Below are 22,938 nucleotides of genomic sequence, written 5' to 3'. Positions count from 1 at the left end.
AGGATTCAAACCAACGAAACACTGGGCCGCCTGCAGCGGAGCGCGCGAACTTAACCACTTGGCCACGGGGCCAGCCCCTCATCTACGAGACTTTTTATACAAACCTCATGGTAACCACTAAGCAAAGAATCAGAACAGAGACACAAATGATAAACACAGAGAAAACTAAGAAAACCATCACAAGAGAACTACCAAACTGAACTGGTAGCCTGAAATACACAGGGCGAGAAACAAGGGCAAGTAGAAGAACTGGAAAACAAGCAATAAAATGGCAGAAATAATCCCTCATACGTAAATAATCACTCTAAATGTAAATGGATTGAATTCTCCAATCAAAAGACACAGAGTGGCAGGATGGATTAACAAACAAGACCTAACAATATGCTCCCACCAGGAAACACATCTCAGTTCTAAAGACAAACACAGGCTCAGTGTGAAGGGATTGAAGACATACTCCAAGCTAATGACAAACAAAAGAAAGCAGGTGTTGCCATACTTATATCAGACAAAGTAGAGTTCAAGACAAAACAGGTAATGAGAGACAAAAAGGGGCAGTATGACGATAAAAGGGACACTCCACGAAGAAGACCTAACAAGTGTGAATATATACGCACCTAACACAGGAGCACCAAAGTACATACAGCAACCAGTAACAAACCTAAAAGGAGATATTAACAACACCACAATAATAGTATGGGAACTTATCCCACTTACATCAATGGATAGATCATCCAGACAGAGAATCAACAAGGAAATAGTGGATTTAAATGAAAAGCTAGACCAAATGCACTAAATAGATTATATAGAGAATGCTCCGTCCAAAATCCACAGACACACATTCTTCTCAAGTGCACAACTAACATTCTCAAAGATAGATCATATGTTGGGAAACAAGGCACACCTCAATAAATGTAAGAAGACTGAAATCATATCAAGTAACTTTTCTGGCCATTATGATATGAAACTAGAAATCAACTACAAGAAAAAAGCTGGGAAAGCGACAAACGTGGAATCTAAACAACATGCTACTGAACAACTAATGGATCACTGAAGAAATTAAAGGAGAAATAAAAAAAAATTGGAGACAAATGAGAATGAAAATACACAATATCAACTCATATGGGATGCAGCAAAAGTGGTCATAAGAAGGAAATTCATAGCCCTACAGGCCCATCTTAACAAACAAGAAAAATATCAAATAAGCAATCTTTATTTCTATTTTATTTTTATTTTTTTGAGGAAGATTAGCCCTGAGCTAACACCTGCTGCCAATCCTCCTCTTTTTGCTAAGGAAGACTGGCCCTCAGCTAACATCCATGCCCTCTTCCTCTACTTTTTATATGTGGGACACCTATCACAGCATGGCTTGCCAAGCGGTGCCATGTCTGCACCTTGGATCAAAACTGGTGAACCTCGGGACACTGAAGCGGAAAGTGCAAACTTAACTGCTGCATTACAGGGCTGGCCCTCAAATAAGCAATCTTAAACTGCATCTAATACAATTAGAAAAAGAAGAACAAAAAAAGCCCAAAGTCAGAAGAAGAAGGGAAATCATAAAAATTAGGGCAGAAATAAACGAAATTGAAACAAACAAAAACAGTAGAAAGTATAAATGAAACAAACAGAGGGTTCTTTGAGAAGACAAAGAAAACTGACAAACCCTTAGTCAGACCCACTAAGAAAAAAAGACAGAAGGCTCAAATAAATAAAATTAGAAATGAAACAGGAGAAATTACAACGGATGCCACAGAGATACAAAAGATATAAGAGAATACTATGAAAAAGTATATGCCAACAAATTGGACAATTGAAAAGAAATGGATACATTTCTTTTTAGACTCATACAACCTCCCAAAACTGAAGAAGAAACAGAGAATCTGAATAGACCAATCACAAGTAAAGAGATTGAAACAGTAATCCAAAACCTCCCAAAAAATAGAAGTCCAGGGCCAGATGACTTCTCAGGAGAATTCTACCAAATATTCAAAGAAGATTTAATATCTATCCTCAAACTATTCCAAAAAGTTGAGGAAGATGGAACACTTCCTAAAACATTCTACAAGGCCAACATCACCCTGATCCCAAAGATAGACAAGGGCAACCCAAAGAAGGAAAATTACAGGCTGATATCACTGATAGGCATGGATGCAAAAATCCCCAACAAAATATTGGCAACCCGAATACAGCAATACATTAAAGAGATCATACACCGTGATCACGTGGGATTTATATGAGGGACACAGAGATGGTTCAATATCCAGAAATCAATCAACGTGATACACCTTAACAAATGAGGAATAAAAACCACACGGTCATCTCAATAGACTCAGAGAAAGCATTTGACAACATCCAACATCCATTTATGATAAAAACTCTCAGTACAATGGATATAGAAGGAAAGTACCTCAACATAATACAGGCCATATATGACAAACCCACAGCCAACTTCACAGTCAACAGTGAAACACTGAAAGCCATCCCTCAGAGAACAGGAACAAGACAAGTGTGTCCATTCTCGCCACTCTTATTCTACACAGTACTGGAGGTTTTGGCCAGAGCAATTAGGCAAGAAAAAGAAATAAAAGGAGTCCAAATAGGCAAAGAACAAGTGAAACTCTTGCTGTTTGCAGATGACATGATTTTATATATAGAAAATCCTAAAGAATCCCTTGGAAAACTATTAGAAATAATCAACAAATATGGCAAAGTTGCAGGGTACAAAATCAACTTAAAAAAATCAGTTGCATTTCTATATTCTAATAACAAAATAACAGAAAGAGAACTCTAGAATCCCATTTACAATTGCAACAAAAATAATACAATATCTAGGAATAAATTTAACCAAGGAGGTGAAAGACCTAAACAAACAAAACTATAAGACATTACTGAAAGAAATCAATGATGACATAAAGAAAGGGAAAGATATTCCATGCTCACGGATTGGAAGAATAAACATAGTTAAAATATCCCTACTACTTAAAGTAATCTACAGATTCAATGCAATTCCGATCAGAATCCCAATGACATTCCTCATGAAAGTAGAACAAAGAATCCTAAAATTCATATGGGGCAACAAAAGACCCCAAATAGCTGAAGCAACCCTGAGAAAAAAGAACAAAGCTGGAGGCATCACAATCCCTAGCTGCGAAATATAGTACAAAGGTATATTACTCAAAACAGCATGGTATGAGCACAAAAAAACATACACAGATCAATGGAACAGAATGGAAAATCCAGAAATAAAAAAACACATCGATGGACAGCTAATCTTCGACAAAGGAGCTAAGAACATACAATGGAGAAAGGAAAGTCTCTTCAATAAACGGTGTTGGAAAAACAGGACAGCCACATGCAAAAGAATGAAAGTAGACCATTATCTCACACCATCCACAAAAATAAAGTCTAAATGGATCAAAGAGCTGAAGGTGAGACCTGAAACCATAAGACTCCCAGAAGAAAATACAGGCAATACTCTTTGACATCAATCTTAGAAGGATCTTTTTGAATCCCATGTCTACTTGGACAAGGGAAACGAAAGAAAACATAAAGAAGTGGAATCAGACTAAAGACTTTCTGCAAGGCAAACGAAACCAGGAACAAAATGAAAAGACAACCCACCAGCTGGGCGAAAATATTTGCAAATCATCCATCTGACAAAGGGTTAATCTCCAAAATATATAAAGAACTCACACAACTCAATGACAACAAAAAAACCCAATCAAAAAATGGGCAGAGGATGTGAACAGACATTTTTCTAAAGAAGATATACAGATGGCCAACAGGCATAGGAAAAGATGTTTAACATCATTATCAACAGGGAAATGCAAATCTAAACTACACTAAGGTATGACCTTATACCCATTAGAATGGCTATAATCACCAAGACAAAAAATAACAAATATTGGAGAGGATGTGGAGAAAAGGGAACCTTACACTGCTGGTGGGAAAGCAAACTGGTGCAGCCACTATGGAAAACAGTATGGAGACTTCTCAAAAAACTAAAAACACAAATACATATGATGCAGCTATCCCACTACTGGGTATTTATCAAAAGAACATGAAATCAACAATTCAAAGAGACTTAGGCATCCCTATGTTTACTGCAGCATTATTCACAATAGCCAAGATGTGGAAGCAACCCAAGTGCCCACTGACTGATGATTGGATACAGAAGATATGGCATATATATATATATAGAATCGACCAACGCAGCCATAAACAAAGACAAAATCATGCCATTCACAACAACATGGATGGACCTCGAGAGTATTATGTTAAGTGAGAAAAGCTAGAGAAAGAAAGACAAACACCGTGTGATTTCACTCTTGGAAGATAAAGTAACACATGGATGAAGAGAACAGTTCAGTGGTTATCAGAGAGGAAGGGGGTTGGGACTGGGCACAAGGGGTGAAGGGGCACATTTATATGGTGAGTGACAAATAATAATGTACAACTGAAATTTCAAAATGTTATAAACTATTATTACCTCACTTCAAAAAAGGCAAAGCTCTTGTTCAAAACCACTGTTCCTAAGAAACAGTTAACTCAGAACAGTAATAGAAGGCAACTTTATAGCTCCTTCTGGCTAAGTCAGAGGCCTCCACCATATTTTACCTGTTTGCATTCTCATTTCTCTATCTAGGGTCCTTTTTCCTTGCCATGTGCCTATTCCTCCCTGCCCCACCAGCCTCTTTCATTTGTTCCTGCCCTTGCTGATTCATTCCCTCTCCCTCCCTCCCTCTCTCTTGCCACTTCAGCTGCGTGCTTGGTTTTGGTTTACTCATCTTTTAATTACCAGACATATACCAAACCCTTATCATGTGGCCAGCCCCAAATCTAGCTACAAACCTTCACGCTCATACTATCCCTCTCCTATGTTTAGGCCTCCTATATGTTTAGGCAACTCGTTTTGCTTATCTCCGCCCCAAACCTGTCATCCACCAAGTCCTGTTCCTGTATATTACAATACAAGCAAAAGTGAGAGGTGTACTAGAAAAAAGATTTGTGGGCTGGAAAAATTTTCAATTGACAATGTATATACTCTCCTAAGTAAAAGGACCCTGAGAGCATAGGAAAATCTAAAAACATTCCCATATAAGGAAAATAAGATTGGAACTTAACCCATGGTGACTATAAGACAATTAACACAACAGAGATGACTCATGAAAATGATAAGAAAGATGGTTACAACTCACAGGGTGCTTTCATCTGCTGATTGCAAGGCTTACAGCCTTACTTACCATAATTAAATACCGCTGTTCTATCTTATGAAGCTGGCCCACTGTACCAAACAATACTAAAGCTACCAGGAGGGCAAGCAAGTTCCAAGGAATCCAGAGTCAATCTTTAAGTCCCTGACTCCTAATCTTGTGTACTCAGAACAATCTATAGAAACTACATCTGAAAAGAAAAGCATAATTGTGTTCAATGGCAAAGCCCTTTGTGCTGTGAGAAATCAAAACACAGTGATATAAGAAGGAATGAAGCAAAAATAAGACAAAACTGGAATGTATTTGGTTTAGTCACAGGAGAAAATCTAAAACTTTGACTTTCCAACAGTGAGGAAAGAATAACAATAATTTTTTAGAGTCATTACATAAGTTGCAAAGTTTCACATCTAAAAAATATTGCTTTTCTTTGGAATAAGTTGGGAAATTCTCCAGCAATTTCAGGCTCAATAATTTGAACCATAATTTGCAAATAAAAATCTCCCCTATGCCCGCCATTCAATTATGTGAGAACACTAGATAATGTTTCCATTTTGCTTCACTGACCATTGGATGTCCATCTTAACCAGGGTTATATTTATAACCCAACTTCTAAAAAATAAGTTTACGTCTTCTGAAACTGTAGAAGATACCAAGTATAAATATCTGCACCAGGATGTTTCTTGTACAGTAACATGTGGTCTTTAAGAGTTTTTTATATAATCTTAGATTCAAGTAGGTCTTAAAAGGTCACATATTCTAACTTTCTACCCAGCGCACACATCTCCCTCACAACATCCAGAATGCAAAACTGTACAACTTCTGCCTGAAAACTGCCCTCCCCCTAAGAGACAGGAAATCCTATTGCATAAGACAGCTTATTCTAGTCAACGATTTGCTTTGTTTCTTCCTACAAGAAGGTGTTGGGATAGAAATGAAATAAGGTTTATCATCATTTGTTGAACTTATGCCTGAAACTGTTAAAGCATGGCTGAGGATATATGGGGACAGAAACAGGTTGCCTTGGTAATGGAAGAGGTAGGAGAGAGACCATACGTCCACTGCTGCAGTCTTTTAAAAAATTAGTTATAGTAATAATAATACATGGTCAGGGCAAAAAATGCAAACAGTATTAAAGAAATAAAGTGAAAACTTTTAGAGTGTCACTGCTTCCCATTTCTAATCTTATGCTTCAAAGATAAGCATTATTAAATATTTTGTATACCCATGCAGATTTTTTTAATGCTTACGAGGACATATCCTTATTTAAGTATTTTTTGTACTACACAAATACAATCATGCTATACTGTTTTACAAACTTTTTCACTTAAAAATACATTGGGGCATCTTTCCATATTAGTACATAGGGCTCTACTTTCTTTTTTGGGTATGAGAAAGATTGGCCCTGACCTAACATTCTGTGACAATCTTCCTCCATTTCTTTCTTTCGTTTTTTTTGTTGAGGAATATTAGCCTTGAGCTGCCATACACCACCAATCCTCCTCTCCTTGCTGAGGAAGACTGGCCCTGAGCTAACATCCTACCCATCTTCCTCTACTTTATATGTGGGACATCTGCCACAGCATGGCTTGATAAGTGGTGCATAGGTCCACATCTAGGATCTGAACAGGTGAACCCTGGGCTGCTGAAGTGGAACACGTGAACTTAACCGCTACACCACCAGGCTGGCTCCTCCTCCATTTTTTTGTCTGTGGGACGCCACCACAGCATGGCTTAATGAGCATTGTGTAGGTCTGAGCCTGGGATCTGATCTCCCGAACTCTGGGCCACCAAAGAAGAGCACACAAACTTAACCACTATATGCCACTGGGTTGCCCCCTTCACCTTCTTTTTGATAGTTAATGCCATAGTATAAATCTATCATCATTTATTTAGCTAGATCCATACTGATGACATTTAGATTACTTTCATACTGTTCTAATTATTATACAAAGCCAAAATTTATCTTCCTGTAATTTCTTTCAATAATTTTTGTTCTAGAATCATTTGGAATGAACCTAATCTACCACTTACTAGCTCTTTAAACATATGAAAATCACAATCATTCATATGGGGAGTAAATGGGAGAACATATGAAAGAAAAGTTTTGGGTTATAATACCTAGGTACCAGAATATCAATAGGGGAAATGATTTCTTCAAATAAAAAAAATCTATATGTCTAACAACACAAAATGTGTGCCTAAATTATAGTCTGTGAAGCTGATAGGATACTATACAATGATTAGAAACATGAAGACTCTGCAGCCTCATGACAAATGTTAAATGTTAAGTGAAAGAAGACATGCAGTTGCATGTGAACTGAGATTAACTATTAAATATGTCTGCATATAAAAAGGAGAAAAATATTCAAATGAAATGTAGGTGAGTTAGGGTAGTAAGGGCATGGATCATCATTTCCTTTCAAAATATCCTGTAATGGGGCTGGCCTCATGGTGTCGTGGTTAAGTTTGGCATGCTCCACTTCAGTGGCCTGTGTTTGGATCACGAGTGGAGACCCACACCACTCATCAGCCATGCTGTGATGGCAAACCACATACAAAACAGAGGAAGACTGGCACAGATGTTAGCTAAGGGCTATCTTCCTCAAGCAAACAATGAGGAAGACTGAGGTGACGTCAGCAACGTGGCAAAATGAGCTATTCCCTTTGTCTCTCCTCCTTTTGAACTACAACTGAATGGACATTCACTGACCAATGGAGGAAGCTCACAGCACAACAGGATGCTTGAGAGACACACGCAGCTATACACTTGAGGGTGGATGGACTGGTCCCCTGGGAAGTGGCAGAGATAGGTGAGCATGCCCTGGTCTCCCCCAGTAGCACTGTGAATGCACATGAATGCTTTCCAGCCTGGTGCAAGCACCTCGAAAGTGGGAACACACACCAAGGTGACCATCGGAGGAGGCAGTGGTAACCCTTAGCTTGTGCTCGTGATCACTCTACTGGCGAGGAGGGAGAGCCCACAATACCCCTGTGCCTCCAAGGAGTGGCCCTAGCCTGGGTCCCAGAGAGGAAGCCCCACTGCCAAGCATAGTTCACACAAGTGCCTGAAGGCACCCCAGGCTGGGACAAGCCCCTATAGTACTCCCACAGCCTCCAGCAGATGGGGTGGGGCCAGAAACTACACCCCTGCTTCCACCTAGCAGTAACATGTGGAATCTGCATCCTAAGACTACCACAAATGCCCCGACAAAAGATTAGTTCGTCAAATACCATAAGAAACTACAGCAACAATTCAGACCAGAAGGAAAGTGACAATTCTCCAGAAACCAACCCTGAAGACAAAGAAATTTACAACCTAAGTGATAGAGAATTCAAAATAGCTGTCATAAGGAAGCTCAACGACTTACAAGAAAACACAGAAAGATAATTCAAGGAGCTCAGCAATAAAATTAATCTCTTCACCAAAGAGCCTGAAACTATAAAAAGAAAATCAAGCAGAAATTCTGGATATGAAAAATACAATTAATGAAATAAAAAATAATCTACAATCATTAGGAAATAGAATGGATCTTATGGAGGAAAGAATGAGTCTTCTAGAGGATAAAAATGTAGAAATTAAAAAATACCCGGAGACAAGTGAAAATGAAAACATACCAATTCTTATGTGATGCAGCAAAAGTGGTCATAAGAGGGAAATTCATAGCAATAAAGGCCCACCTCCATAAGCAAGAAAAATATCAAATAAGTAATCTTAAAATGCACCTAACAGAGCTAGAAAAAGAAGAACAGAACCCAAAGTGAGCAGAAGGAAGGAAATAATAAAAATCTGAGCAGAAATAAATGAAATAGAGACTAAAAAAACAGAAGAAAGGATTAATGAAACTAAGAGATGGTTCTTTGGGAAGACAACCAAAACTGACAAGCCCTGAGCCAGACTCACCAAGAAAAAAAGAGAGAAAACTCAAAGAAATAAAGTCAGAAATGAAAGAGGAGAAATTACAACAGATACTGCAGAAACACAAAGGACTGTAAGAGAATACTACAAAAAACTATATGCCCACAAATTCAATAACCTAGAAGAAATGGATGAATTCCTAGACTCACACAACCTCCCAAAACTGAATCAAGAATAAACAGACAATCTGAACAGACCAATCACAAGTACAGAGATTGAAACAGCAATTGAAAACCTCCCAAAAAACAAAAGTCCAGGACTAGATGGCTTGTCTGGAGAATTCTACCAAACATTCAAAGAAGATTTAGTACCTATCCTTCTCAAACTATTTCAAAAAATTGAAGATGATGGAATGCTTCCTAACACATTCCATGATGTCAACATTACCCTGATACCAAAACCAGACAAGAACAACACAACGAAGGAAAACTACAGCCCAGTATCACTGATGAACTTAGATGCAAAAATCCTCCACAAAATGTAGGCAAACCAAATACAGCAGTACATTAAAAGGATTGCACACCACGATCAAGAGGGACTTATTCCAGGGATGCAGGGATGATTCAACATGTGCAAATCAATCAATTTGATACATCACATTAACAAAATGAGGAGTAAGAATCCCATGACCATCTCAATAGATACAGAGAAAGTATTTGACAAGATCCAACACTCATTTATGATAAAGACTCTCAATAAAATGGGTATAGAAGGAAAGTACCTCAACATAATAAAGGCCATATATGACAAACCCACAGCCAACATCATAGTTAATGGTGAAAAACTGAAAGCCATCCCTCTGAGAACAGGAACAAGACAAGGGTGCCCACTCTCGCCACTCCTATTCAACATAATACCGAAGGTGTTGGCCAGAGCAATCAGGCAAGAAAAAGAAATAAAAGGAATCCAAATTGGAAAGGAAGAAGTGAAACTTTCGCTATTTGCATATGACATGATACTATATATAGAAAACCCTGAAGAATCCACCAGAAAACTATTAGAAATAATCAACAACTACAGCAAAGTTTCAGGGTACAAAACCAATTTTAAAAAATCAGCTGCATTCCTGTACACTAACAATGAACTAGCAGAAAGAGAAATCAAGAATATAATCTCATTTATAACCACAACAAAAATAAAATACCTAGGAATAAACTTAACCAAACAGGTGAAAGATCTATACACTGAATACTATAAGACATTACTGAAAGAAATTGAAGAAGACATAAAGAAATGGAAAGATATTCCACATTTATGGGTTGGAAGAATAAACATAGTTAAAATGTCCACACTACCTAAAGCAATCTACAGATTCAATGCAATCCCAAGCAGAATCCCAATGACATTCACAGAAATAGAACAAAGAATCCTAAAATTTATACGGAACAACAAAAGACTCCAGATAGCCAAAGCAATCCTGAAAAAAAAGAACAAAGCTGGAGGCATCAAAATCCCTGACTCAAAACATACTACAAAGCTACAGTAATCAAAACAGCATGGTCCTGGCACAAAAACAGACAAACAGATCAATGGATGAGAACTGAAAGGCCAGAAATAAAAACACACATCTATGGACAGCTAATCTTTGACAAAGGAGCCAAGAACATACAATGAGGAAAGGAAAGTCTTCAATAAACGGCATTGGGAAAACTGGACAGCCACATGCAAAAGAATGAACGTAGACCATTATCTTGCACCATACACACTCTAAATGGATTAAAGACTTGAAGGTAAGACCTGAAAGCATAAAACTCCTAGAAGAAAACATAGGCAGTACACGCTTTGACATTGGTCTTAGCAACATCTTTCCAAATACCATGTCTACTTGGGCAAGGGAAACAGATGAAGAAGTTAACAAATGGGACTACATCAGACTAAAAACCTTCTGTAAGCAAAGGAAACCAGGAACAAAATGGAAAGACAACCCACCAGTTGGGAAAAAATATTTGCAGATCATTTATCAGACAAGGGGTTGATCTCCAAAATATATAAAGAACTCATGCAACTCAACAACAACAACAAAACCTGATCAAGTAATGGGCAGAGGATATGAACAGACATTTTTCCAAGGAAGATATACAGATGGCCAACAGACACATGAAATGATGTTCAACATCACTATTAGGGAAATGCAATTCAAAACTACAATGTGATATCACCTTACACCAGTCAGAATGGCTATAATTACCAAGACAAAAAACAACAAATGGAGAGGATGTAGAGAAAAGGGAAACGCTCACACACTTCTGGTGGGAATGCAAACTGGTGCAACTACTATGGAAAACAGTATGGAGATTTCTCAAAAAATTAAAAATAGAAACACCATATTATCCAGCTATTCCACTACTGGGTATTTATCCAAAGAACTTGAAATCAATGATCCAGAGATTTATGCACCCCTATGTTCACTGCAGCATTATTCACAATAGCCAAGAAGTTGAAGCCACCCAAGTGCCCATCAACTGATGAATGGAGAAAGAAGATGTGATATATATATATATACACAATGGAATACTACTCAGCCATAAAAAAAGACAAAATTGTCCGATTTGCAACAACATGGATGGATCTTGAGGGTATGACGTTAAGTGAAATAAGCCAAAGAGAGAAATATAAATACTACATGATTTTACTCATATGTGGAAGATAAAAAATACATGGATAAAGAGAACACATTAGTGGTTACCAGAGGGGAAAGGGGTTGAGGGGTGGGCTAAAGGGACAAAAGGGCACATATGTACAGTGATGGATAAAAATTAGATTACTGGGATAAACACGATAAAGTGTATTCAGGAATTGATAAACAATAATGTACACTCGAAATTACACAATGTTATAAATCATTATTATAACCCCAATAAAATTACTTGAAGGACAAAAAAAAAAGCAAGAAGATTGGCAGCAGACGTTAGCTCAGGGTGAATCTTCCTCAGGAAAAAGAAAATCCTTTAATATTTTATAATTTGGTTTCTACAATAAACGAAAAAAAAATCATAGTTATTAGGAAGATCAAGATCCTCATTCTCAAGTTTTAAGGCCTTCAAGTCCCCCTTGATTATCTGGAGATTTCAACTCTCATAGTAAGTAATCAGGTTTTGAAATTCTTGATGGCAAAGCTATAATCAGCAAACAAAGCTTGAAGTGTGACTGCCCACCAGAGAACAGAGTGGGATGGAAGGGAAGGAGTTAGAGATTGAACAAGGAAAAGAAGGCACAATCAGGAAGAGCTACAACTTAAACCATGTTCACAATGATCCAGCGCTACCATTTTTGTTCTATCTCCACATGAGTAGAGAAATGGAATGAATTTCCAGATCATATGGTCAGGGCAATATGGGCATCAAAAACCCAAGGTAATGATTAAGACCTGGGTACTTATGGAAGAAATGGTCATAGTTCCGAGCTACCACAAAAGTCCCTTTTTTAGGAATTTAAAGTCTCAAGCTTTGGTCACAATAGCAATAGCACTATTCTTTAAATTCACAATCACTCATTTCTCCATCAAAATTTCATCCATTTATACTTTATAAGCACTAATTCCTTGAACAAACCTAAGTAACAATGGGCTTTTATTTTTTTAAGTATTCCTTGTCATGATAACCAAATATTTTGCAAATAACTGGCCTGTGCTGAATAATGACAGATACAGCACTAGTGAGCAAAAACAATGATTGCATTATTTTGGTCATTGTGTGCCTTGGCATGAAAGGTTATTTATTTACAATGGCACATCACCTTGGTTCTGCAGAGAGTGGCATATGTGCTCTGGCTGCTCAAACATTAACTAGCGATAAGTCACTTTTGCAGCTGGGAACTCACTCTAGAAAAATAGGGAGCGAATGCTCATGTTGTAGTTAGAAACAAGCTCTAGTGTTCACGTTCACCTTTATAATGAGACGTAGTGAAATCTTGTCTACTTTTTTGTCAACTGATCTACTTTCAAAATAAATTTGCTTTTTTGGCCATCCCTAGGAAATATTTCTATTAATAGCTTGGCAAAAATCTAAAAAAATCACGTTATAAATTCTTCCTAACTTCTTTCTATCACCAAATTTCTTCCCAAGTGCCTACTATGTGAAAAAACTATGTTGGGCATTGAGAACACAACTGAGACACAAAGGTGAAGGTGGCAGAAGCCTTGCTCTCAAGGTGCAGGAGCTTATAGTCTTATCACAATAAGACTGTGGGGAGTGGGAGGAGATATGCAATTACAGTTAAAAAACAGTCAATATTTGGGGCTGGCCTGGTGGCGTAGTGGTTAAGTTTGTGCACTCTGCTTCGGCGGTTTGGGGTTCACAGGTTCTGATCCAGGGCACAGATCTCATAAACACTGTACACTTAGGCTATACTCAATTTATTAAAAAAATATTTTTCTTCCTTCAGTAACAAATTAACCCTAGCTTACCATGACTTTTTCGCTTTATAAACTTTAAAATTTTTTAAACTTTGACTCTTGTAATAACACAACTTAAAACACAAATGTATTGTACAACTGTATGAAAATATTTTCTTTCTTTATATCCTTATTCTATAAAGCTTTCTTCTATTTTTTAAACTTTAAATTTTTTTTACTTTTTAAACTTTTTTTGTTAAAAACTAAGACACAAACACACATTGGCCTAGGCCTACGCAGGGTCAGAATCATCGACATCACTGCCTTCTACCTGCACATCTTGTGCTATGCGAAGGTCTTATGGGACCACTGTCGTATATGTGTCCCGTTATTATACAGAAACCTCATTATGCAGCACATGACTGCATTTGGAAGGGCTTACAGAGGAAATCCTGCAAAATGGCCTGGTCACTTTCCTCAGGCCCATTCAAACATCTAAGTTTGGCTGGATCTAGCATGTTTTTATGTGTACCTTCGAGTTGTGAGACATGCACAAACCTGTTTATCATAAGTGATCTGTGATAATTATTACCCTGAAATTTGTGAAACCAGGAACAACATAACAGCCAACTTTAAAGTTTAGTTACCGGAAGACAAGCCTCAAGTTATAAATACATCCTGTGAACTCTGTTGCCAATCTTAAATCCTACACCAGGAACACTCCACATTTAAGGACACAATCAATGAACAAACATACACTAAGAGGCTACTCCAAGCAAGAAGTCATGCTAGATTCAGTGAAGGACAAATGCCCATCGTGACCTCCCTAGGTTATGACTATGGCTGATTATTGCCATAGTCAGGGTATAAAACAACTTGAGTAACACCCAGTGGCTCTTACATAATTCTATATATTCTAGGACACGAAAGTCAAATTCCTTCAATAGTGCCTTCAATAGTAGTACTTGAAATAGAAACCATGTTTCAGTCAGTCACATAAAACTGTCACAGTGAAGAAGGCATAAAGCAGAACAATGTCTACTAATGTTAAATGATGAAACTAGCATTGAAGGATTCCATCTTCTGCAAGAGGTAATAGGTACAACCTCCTTAGGGCTGGTAACATTTGCTTAATCAAGATATTTTTCTGGAAGCCAGTAAGATATTTCAGAAATGAGAGCTTTTAGAAAAGTAAAAAATAGGCAAGTTTTTAAAAATTATAAACAACTTTTAAAAACTCTCAAAGGTCAAGGTTATTACAATTATACAGACAGAGCTTCCAAATTAAAGAGAACAACAGATAAAATGACAGTGTTATATATTTCAGCATGTATATTTTAGTATGTCTTTAAAACAGATATATAGTCTCAATGTGGTTAAAATAAAGCTTGCAAATTACCAACCCCATCTCTTTTCTTTTAGTATACATAAAAAAATTGAAAGAGAATGAATAAACTACCAAAAAACAAAACTCCATACCATGTGTACTTCAGGGGGGTGAAAGCATTCAAAGGTTGGTCAGTGGGCACAGTCATGGCCTCACAGATCCCTAATCAACTCAACTGTCCCTCCAGGAGCCAGAGAGCAAGGAGCTTTTTGGTTGGCTATGTTTATTTACCTATCCAGCAAGCAGGGGAAATACATGGTGTGGTAAAAATGGTAAAGTAGACAAGACAATTTGCATATTTTTGGGCTTTCAGCTAAGCTATATTCTAAGTAAATGGAGAGAAGAGATTGACTTACCTGTACTGCCAAGCTGTTTATAAAACCGGTACTCTAAATGAAGCTGTGGAGCACGTGATTTTATTGGTTCCTGAAACCCAAGAAGAGAAATTATGATCAGATGTAGATAAATAGGATTCTTCCATTCCTAGGTTTTCAGAGTAAACCAGGGCTAAGACCACTTAATATTTTAGAGATGATATCCATATATGATAACATTTTCTTACCACAATTTCTCTTTGAAAGCACAGCCTGGGGAGGATGAAGCTGAATTACATACAATCCCTTCCATGGATATTTAAATAAAAATACTCTGTATGAGCTATCATTCAAGAATAGCGTCCTCACCATGAAGTATTCTCCTGAAATGTATTCTCCTACTAGGAAATCAGATGCCAAACCTTTTAATTATATACCAGCATGTATTTCCTGCTTGTTTTATTTGGAATTTTGGGTGGTAAACAGTTTTATTATTTTTAGAAAAATAATACATGCTCAGAAAGAAAATTTAAAATGTATAAAAACTAGGAAGAAAGTAAAAATAATCTGAGATTCTATCATTTTAAAGAGAATCAATATTAATATTTTGGTGAATGTCCTTCCAAATATTTATTTATACATATATTTCTATATAATATAGACTCAAAAATATATTTTAAATAAATAGATCATACTTTATTTGCTGTTTTGTAATTTGCCTTTAAATTCAACAGCGTGATGATAACACCTTTCCATGGCAATGAGTATAGCTGTATATTGTTTTTAATGGCTGTAGCATTCCCCTGTATGTCTGTACACATACACAGCACAATTTTTGGACATTTGGACTGTTTTCAGTTTTCAATATTATGAGTAATGCTGTAGGAACATTCTTATGCATATTCATTTTTACACTTAAAAGAATTAAAGATTGTAAGTGCAATTAAAATATGTAACTTTAATCAATATGGTGTTCAATTTTTCAAAAATAGAGTTTTCTAAAGACCCCAGAGATACAGCAGCCAAACTACCACACTTTGCCCTACACCAAACATCAAACATCAAGTATTAGCTGGTTATTTATTCTGAACTGACAGCTATACTAAGCAACTAGTTAACAAGAAAATCAAACATTACCCTAAAAGGTACATCTGCATGCTCAGCAGGATGGCTATTATCAAAAGCACAGACAATAAATGTTGATGAGCATGTGGAGAAATTGGAACCCTTGTGCATTACTGGTGGGAGTGTAAAATGGTGCAGCTACTGTGGAAAACAGTATGGCAATTTCTAAAAAAATTAAACATAGAATTACCATGTGATCCAGCAATTCCACTTCTGTATATGTACCCAGAAGAACTGAAAGCAGTGACTCAAATTGATAGTTGTATCCCATGTTCATAGTATCATTATTCACAATGGTCAAAAGCTGGAAGCAACCTAAGTATCTATCAACAAATGAATGGATAAACAAAATGTAGAGTTACAGGGGCCGGCCCCATGGCCAAGTGGTTAAGTTCGCACGCTCCACTTTAGCTGCCCCATGTTTGACCAATTTGGATCCTGGGCGTGGACATGGCACTGCTCATCGGGCCATGCTGAGGCGGCATCCCACATGGCATAACCAGAAGGACCCACAACTAAAATATACAACTATGTACTGGGGGGATTTGGGGAGAAAAAGCAGGAAACAATAAAAAAGAAGATTGGCAAGAGTTGTTAGCTCAGGTGCCAATCTTAAAAAAGAAAAAAATGTAGTTACATTTTGTTTCTCACATACATGGAGTATTATTCAGTTGTAAAAAGGAAAGACATTCTGACACATGCTGCAACATAGATGAATGTTGAGACCACTATGCTAAGCAAAATAAGCCAGACACAAAAGGACAAATACTGCATGACTCCACTTATATGAGGTACCTAGGGTAGTCAAATTCAGAGACAGAAAGTTGAACGGTGGCTGCCAAGGGCTAGGGGGAGGAGGAAATGGGTACAGAATTTCAGTTGAGGAATATGAAAAAGTTCTGGAGATGGCAGGTAGCGATGGTTGCACAACAACGTCAATGTACTTAATGCCACTGAACTATACACTTAACTGTTAAAATGGTAAATTCTAAGTATCAATTCCTTATCAGATATATAATTTTCAAATATTTTCTCCCATTCCATGGGTTGCCTTTTCATTCTGTTCAGAGTCCTGTGGTGCACAAAAGTTGATAAAATTCAACTTACCTATCTTTCTTTTCTTTCCTGTGCTTTTCATGTCATATCCAAAAAATCACTGCCAAATTCAATGTCATGAAGCTTTTCCCCTAAATTTTCTTCTAAGAGATTTATAGTTTTAGCTCTTATGTTTAGGTCTTTGACCCATTTTGAGTTAATTTTTGTATATGATGTAAGGTAAGGTCCAACTTCATCGCAGGTGGATATCCAGTTTTCCCAACACCATTTGTTGAAAAGATAGTCCTTCCCCCATTGAATGGTTACTTGTTCTTTTTTTTTTTTTTTTTGGAGGAAGATTAGCCCTGAGCTAACTACAGCCAGTTCTCCTCTTTATGCTGAGGAAGCCTGGCCCTGAGCTAACATCCGTGCCCATCTTCCTCTACTCTATATGTGGGATGCCTACCACAACATGGCATGCCAAGCAGTGCCAGGTCCACAGCCGGGATCCAAACCGGCGAACCCTGAGCTGCCGAGAAGCAGAACGTGCGCACTTAACTACTGCACCACCAGGCCAGTCCACTTGTTCTATTTTTAAGATAGGCTCAAAGGAAGGAGATTCTACAGCTTTTTGATAATTCATGCTGGTGTTTAACAAATTTCATGGTTTTGAAGGTCTTTATATGTAATTTAAATCTCCACTACTGAAACTTGAGCCTATTTCTCTTATATCCTCAATAACAAGATAAAATTGCTCCTCAATAACTTGTGAATACCATAAAAGCTATCTTCAAAAAACAAAACTATTCAATCATTTCTTAGACATTCTTTATTCAGAAGAAGTAATTTCAATTCCTTTACCCTTTCCTCATTGGTCCTATTTTTTAACTGTTTGATCATCTTTGAAGGCTCTTCCTGAACCCAGTTGAAGTTTTCTGTGTTTTTCTTAAGATATAGAATACATAAGTCACAGAATTGAGAAGTTTCCTTGAAGTTATCTAGTCTATCCCTCTGCTTCTAGGAAGGTTATATCTAAATCAACTCAGGCAGACTGGAATATTTCATATCTGTAAGGAGTTCTATGAAAGAACTCATGTCCTTCTTTGACTGTAAAATCAGTAATCATCAGAGCTGAACTTCAAGTTTCTCAAGATTTTTGCAGTCCAAAATAAAAGTACATACTAATTATACTGTAGAGTCACTTCCTTATTCATTAATCTCTTCAGATACAGAGGGCTCCTGAGACTCTTCATTTGGTTTTAGATGTACTATTATATCACCGTCAAAGCAGTCAATTATAGGCTTTGTCCTTTAGCAAAATCACTAATAATTCACAAGGAACCAAACATAAACATTGTTGACAAATCAACATGGAACCAGAGGTTGATCTAAACACTAGAAAGAGGAGTGTTCTTTCTGGAGTAACAGCCTTTGGATTCTGACAAACCACAAGGGGCAATGAATTAAAAAACCACAGACCTTTCTTCAAACATAATACTCTCAAACTTCATACCAGAAATCTTAATAGGAAATATTCAATCTGATCTTAGGTAACTAAGCAAATAAAAAGAGCAAAACTCTGTAGAGTTACAGGGCTGAAAGTGCATGTACACATCACACATATTCAGATAGGAGGGGCTTTTCACTGCAGACGGAAGGACTTACACCCCTCAGCCAACCCCCTTCAGCACATTGTTGTAGCCTGTTCAGCCAAGTGGAACTTCAAGGTGCTCTTCTGGAAGCACTGAGGATAAAGGACATTGCAAACACTCAGTCTACAGCTTGTGGAAGGCAGCAAGATTAGCAGCATGGACAGAATTTATTTTATTTTTTTTTACAATTGTTAGAAAACCTCTGCTAAAAAGAACTCTAGAAATCTTGGTGATAGAGGTAAAGGAAGGGCTCATGACATTCTGTTCACATTATCTATGATTTTTAAAAAAGGTTCCTAGAAATCCAAGAAACAAGAGCCCACAATGAAGATCCAAACAAAGTAAAACTGAAACAGTACGAGCAGGGCTTCCCTATATTTCTGTGTCAGATGCTGATTACATTTCCATAGAGAGCTGGTTATTTGCCAGAGTCACAGTTATTCTGGAATACATAGGCCTGCCTGAAATCCTGAACAGACAGCATTACTGCTAACTTGTAGGACTGTAATGCTTAAGGCAAATTTTACCGTTATAATGAAAAGAGCTCAGATACTGCCACAAAGAATACAGCCCAACAGCAAGAGAGGAGGCTCACAGATAAGACTGTCACCCTACAAAAAGCCTTTATCTAAGATTTATTTGAAAGAGAAATGAGGTACTGAGACACACCATACTAGATGATACGAAGTCTATTTTTAGCTTTAACTCAGCTATATAAAGTAGAATAAAAGTTTAATAAAATGTAAGTGAAATGCAATGGTCATTCAATACAACAATATGTTATGCAAGGTTATGTAAATATGTTGACTAGTATAAACTTGGAAGCAGAAATCTAGACAGACAGAATTGCCCCTAACAGAAACCCTCAAAAGAAGTCTTGATTAATAAAGCGACAATAACAAATAAAGTATTTTAGGGGCTTCTTCTTACTGTTACTAGTCCTGAAGAATCAAAATGATTTCAACTCACCAAAGTAGTAAAAGAGAAAAAGTTAAAAAGGAGATGAGCTAAAGAACACTTTTACAGAATAAATTCCTCTAAGTAAAAAGATAAGGTTAATCCTTTGATATTCAGAGAAAACATTTGGCCTGCATTGTTAACATGCATTACCTCTCTTCCTGCTCCCATTTCTCCATCAAGAGTTCCAAGTCAACAGACAGAAGAAAATACTTGTTCCCTAGCAACTACCTTCTGTAAGTCTTGCTCCCTGTCAACTTCTTTGTAGAAAAACGAATCTGATAACTGTCAGTTCTTCACCAGACAACCCTAACCCCTTTATAAACTGACAAGCTGAATGAGAGGAAGCGACCAACCACAGAGCAGGTGTGGATGTGGTAAGTACAATTTATTAGAAAAGAACAGCATTCAATTATAACAAGATCCTTCCTTCAAACATTAACTCCTCTGCCTTCCAATTATAAGGCCCCCAAACTACCTGGAAATTCTGGGAAACTTACTAGGATTTACTAGGAGGACAAACATTTACAGTTTCATAAAAACTAGCCTTATGAAACATTTCATATGACCAGAAATAGTTTTGTATCACTTTTAAATATAAGATAAAGAACCGTTTCTTCTAAAATTATTAATCCTCAAAAATATTTAAAAAATATATAAATATTTTTAAAAATATTTTTAAAAAAATTCTTTTTTTAAGATTTTATTTTTCCTTATTCTCCCCAAAGCCCCCTAGTACACAGTTGTGCATATATATATATATATATATATATATATTTTTTTTTTTTTTTTTAGTTGTGGGTCCTTCTAGTTGTGGCACGTGGGACACTGCCTCAACATGGCCTGATTAGTGGCGCCATGTCCACACCTAGGATCCGAACCGGCGAAACCCAGGGCTGCCAAAGCAGAACATGAGAACTTAACCACTGAGACAGGGGGCCGGCCCCAGGATGCTATATTCAACGACTAGTTTAGTTATTCATAAGACTAGTACTGACATAACCAATTGAACTCTGCTTCAAATTTGACCACATGGTGTGTTTTTCATGTTTGACAGCTTTTTAAGGCAATGATTAGATGATCAGATTTGGTTCTCTACTCCTAAGTATATTAATAAATACCTTACATTTTAAAAATGGATCAGTCACGTTCAAGAAAAAAATAATAAAACTTTCAAATGATTTTATCTTTTAATACAGCACTGTGAAAGGTACAAGTTTCACACAAATTACTAGTCTTACAGTGATTTTTTTTCGTCTAGCTATTTTTAAATTATTCTTTGATTCATCCTTGTTAATACTATAGTTAGCATCGTCTGACTATATTGTATTATATAGTATTACAGTGATTCACCACTGTAATACTATAGTTGAAGGAAAATGACTATGTGGGATCATATGTAAGGGAAAAGAACAACATAAGTATTTTTGTGAATGCTTACAACTATGTCCTATAAAAAGATATGTGAGGGTTGAGAGCACCAAAACATAATTACCACAAATACAGATTCTACTCACCAGTTTGATAGCTACATATTCATTGGTGTAGAGATTTTTACCTAGGGGAAAAGCAGAATGTATATGTTTTAGTGACATTTATTCTGGGAAATGCAAAACAAAATCTTAGCTTACAGGGTCATGAGAAAGGTCACATTCCCAATGCTGTTCACATATATGAAACATGATTTATAAGTGAGAAGCTGAACACAGATAATGAGACCCAGCAAGACAAGAACAAAAACAGCTTGAGAATTTGGAAATTTAAATTAGATGTGAGCATTTTTGTTAAAAAAAGAAAAATCTCTTTCTCTCACACACACGGTTTTGTTATTTAATATTTCAAACTCTTAAGCCATGAGGCAAACCAAGAAGAAATGCCAGAATTTCAAAGATACAGAGATTTTAACTCTTGGCACAATAAACACAAACCCTCATTTTTCGAATTCACTAACAAATGGGGATTTTATATTTTTTGTCACGGTATTCAGTTTCAACTTTAGCTGGCATAGAGGACAGTGTGAGATAAAACCAATTACTGCTCTACTCTCCTCTTGGAAAACTCATCTACTGTCTGTAAATATGACTCAAAGCTGTTTTCATTCTTCACCAGAACTCTCGCTCTGTATCTTTCACTATGCAGGAAACAGCTTTCCACCTGGACAACACTTAAACATCTCAAAGTTCTTCCTGAAATAGTGATGGTTTTTCCTCTCAACTTCTCCACTTGTACAAATGGAATCAATATTCTCCTAGACATCAGAGTAAAAGCTTGGAGTTTGAGGGCGAGAGCAACAACTATCACTTAGTGAGCTCCTACTATATGCCAGGTACTTAGCTACCTTCACCACCCCTCCCCCATTGAGTCTTAAAGGCTAATTTTAATTCCTCCTGAGTGTTTAGTACATATCATATAGTTTAGCCACTGCACTGGACTTCACATTGCTTCTTACATATTTGTCCTATCTTAATCAGCTTGACTATAAATATCTTGAGGGTAGAGATTTTATTTAATAGTTCTCTCAATGCTCTATGGTGCTTAAGACCATGTTCCACACATCTTGGACACCTAAAACCTTGACTGATTAAAAGGTACTGGTATATACAGTGTGACTCCTTTTTAAATACTAGATAGAGGTAAATGTTATATTTATTTATATACATAAATATATACACACACATATGTACATAGCTGAATATATACGCATGGAAAAGGATATAGGAAGATGTATATTAAGGTATTAAAATGATTGTTTCTTAGTATTTTCTGATTTTTATATAATATACATTGTTTTTATAATAATAATTTTAAAAACCCCTTCATTGTGGAAATAAAAAGTTGCCTGCAATATAAGCTTTTATTTTACCAAGCTGTAGACAACAGATGGCCTTTTGGGAACTACACCATTACACTTTTACTACTACTATCAGGTTAACAAGAACCTCTATGTGTCAAACACTATACTAATTTAGGCATAACTTTTGTCTGCAAATTACATAATAAAGAGGACTC

General features: G+C 36.8%; 1 protein-coding gene across 37 annotated transcripts in view; it reads right to left on the bottom strand.

Moving 5' to 3' along the window:
* The window catches only part of CSNK1G1 (casein kinase 1 gamma 1), a 189,558-nt gene that overhangs the window by 70,659 nt on the left and 95,961 nt on the right, over positions 1–22,938 (bottom strand). For 34 of the 37 annotated variants that reach the window (XR_011527515.1, XR_011527518.1, XR_011527530.1 and 31 more), the window contains 2 exons: positions 21,447–21,487; positions 15,203–15,272 (listed from right to left, as the gene is read on the bottom strand). Coding sequence is in view for 22 of the 37 variants with exons in the window: in XM_070577299.1 (XP_070433400.1) it covers positions 15,203–15,272; positions 21,447–21,487 (111 nt within the window). In the remaining 15 variants the exon portion in view is untranslated. The remainder of the gene's footprint in view (positions 1–15,202; positions 15,273–21,446; positions 21,488–22,938) is intronic. The other 3 variants (XM_070577454.1, XM_070577441.1, XM_070577444.1) reach the window with 1 other exon arrangement.

This window comes from Equus przewalskii, chromosome 1 (genome assembly GCF_037783145.1).
Source record: "Equus przewalskii isolate Varuska chromosome 1, EquPr2, whole genome shotgun sequence".
In the NCBI taxonomy this organism is placed as follows: domain Eukaryota; kingdom Metazoa; phylum Chordata; class Mammalia; order Perissodactyla; family Equidae; genus Equus; species Equus przewalskii.
This window is presented reverse-complemented; position numbering and strand designations above follow the sequence as displayed.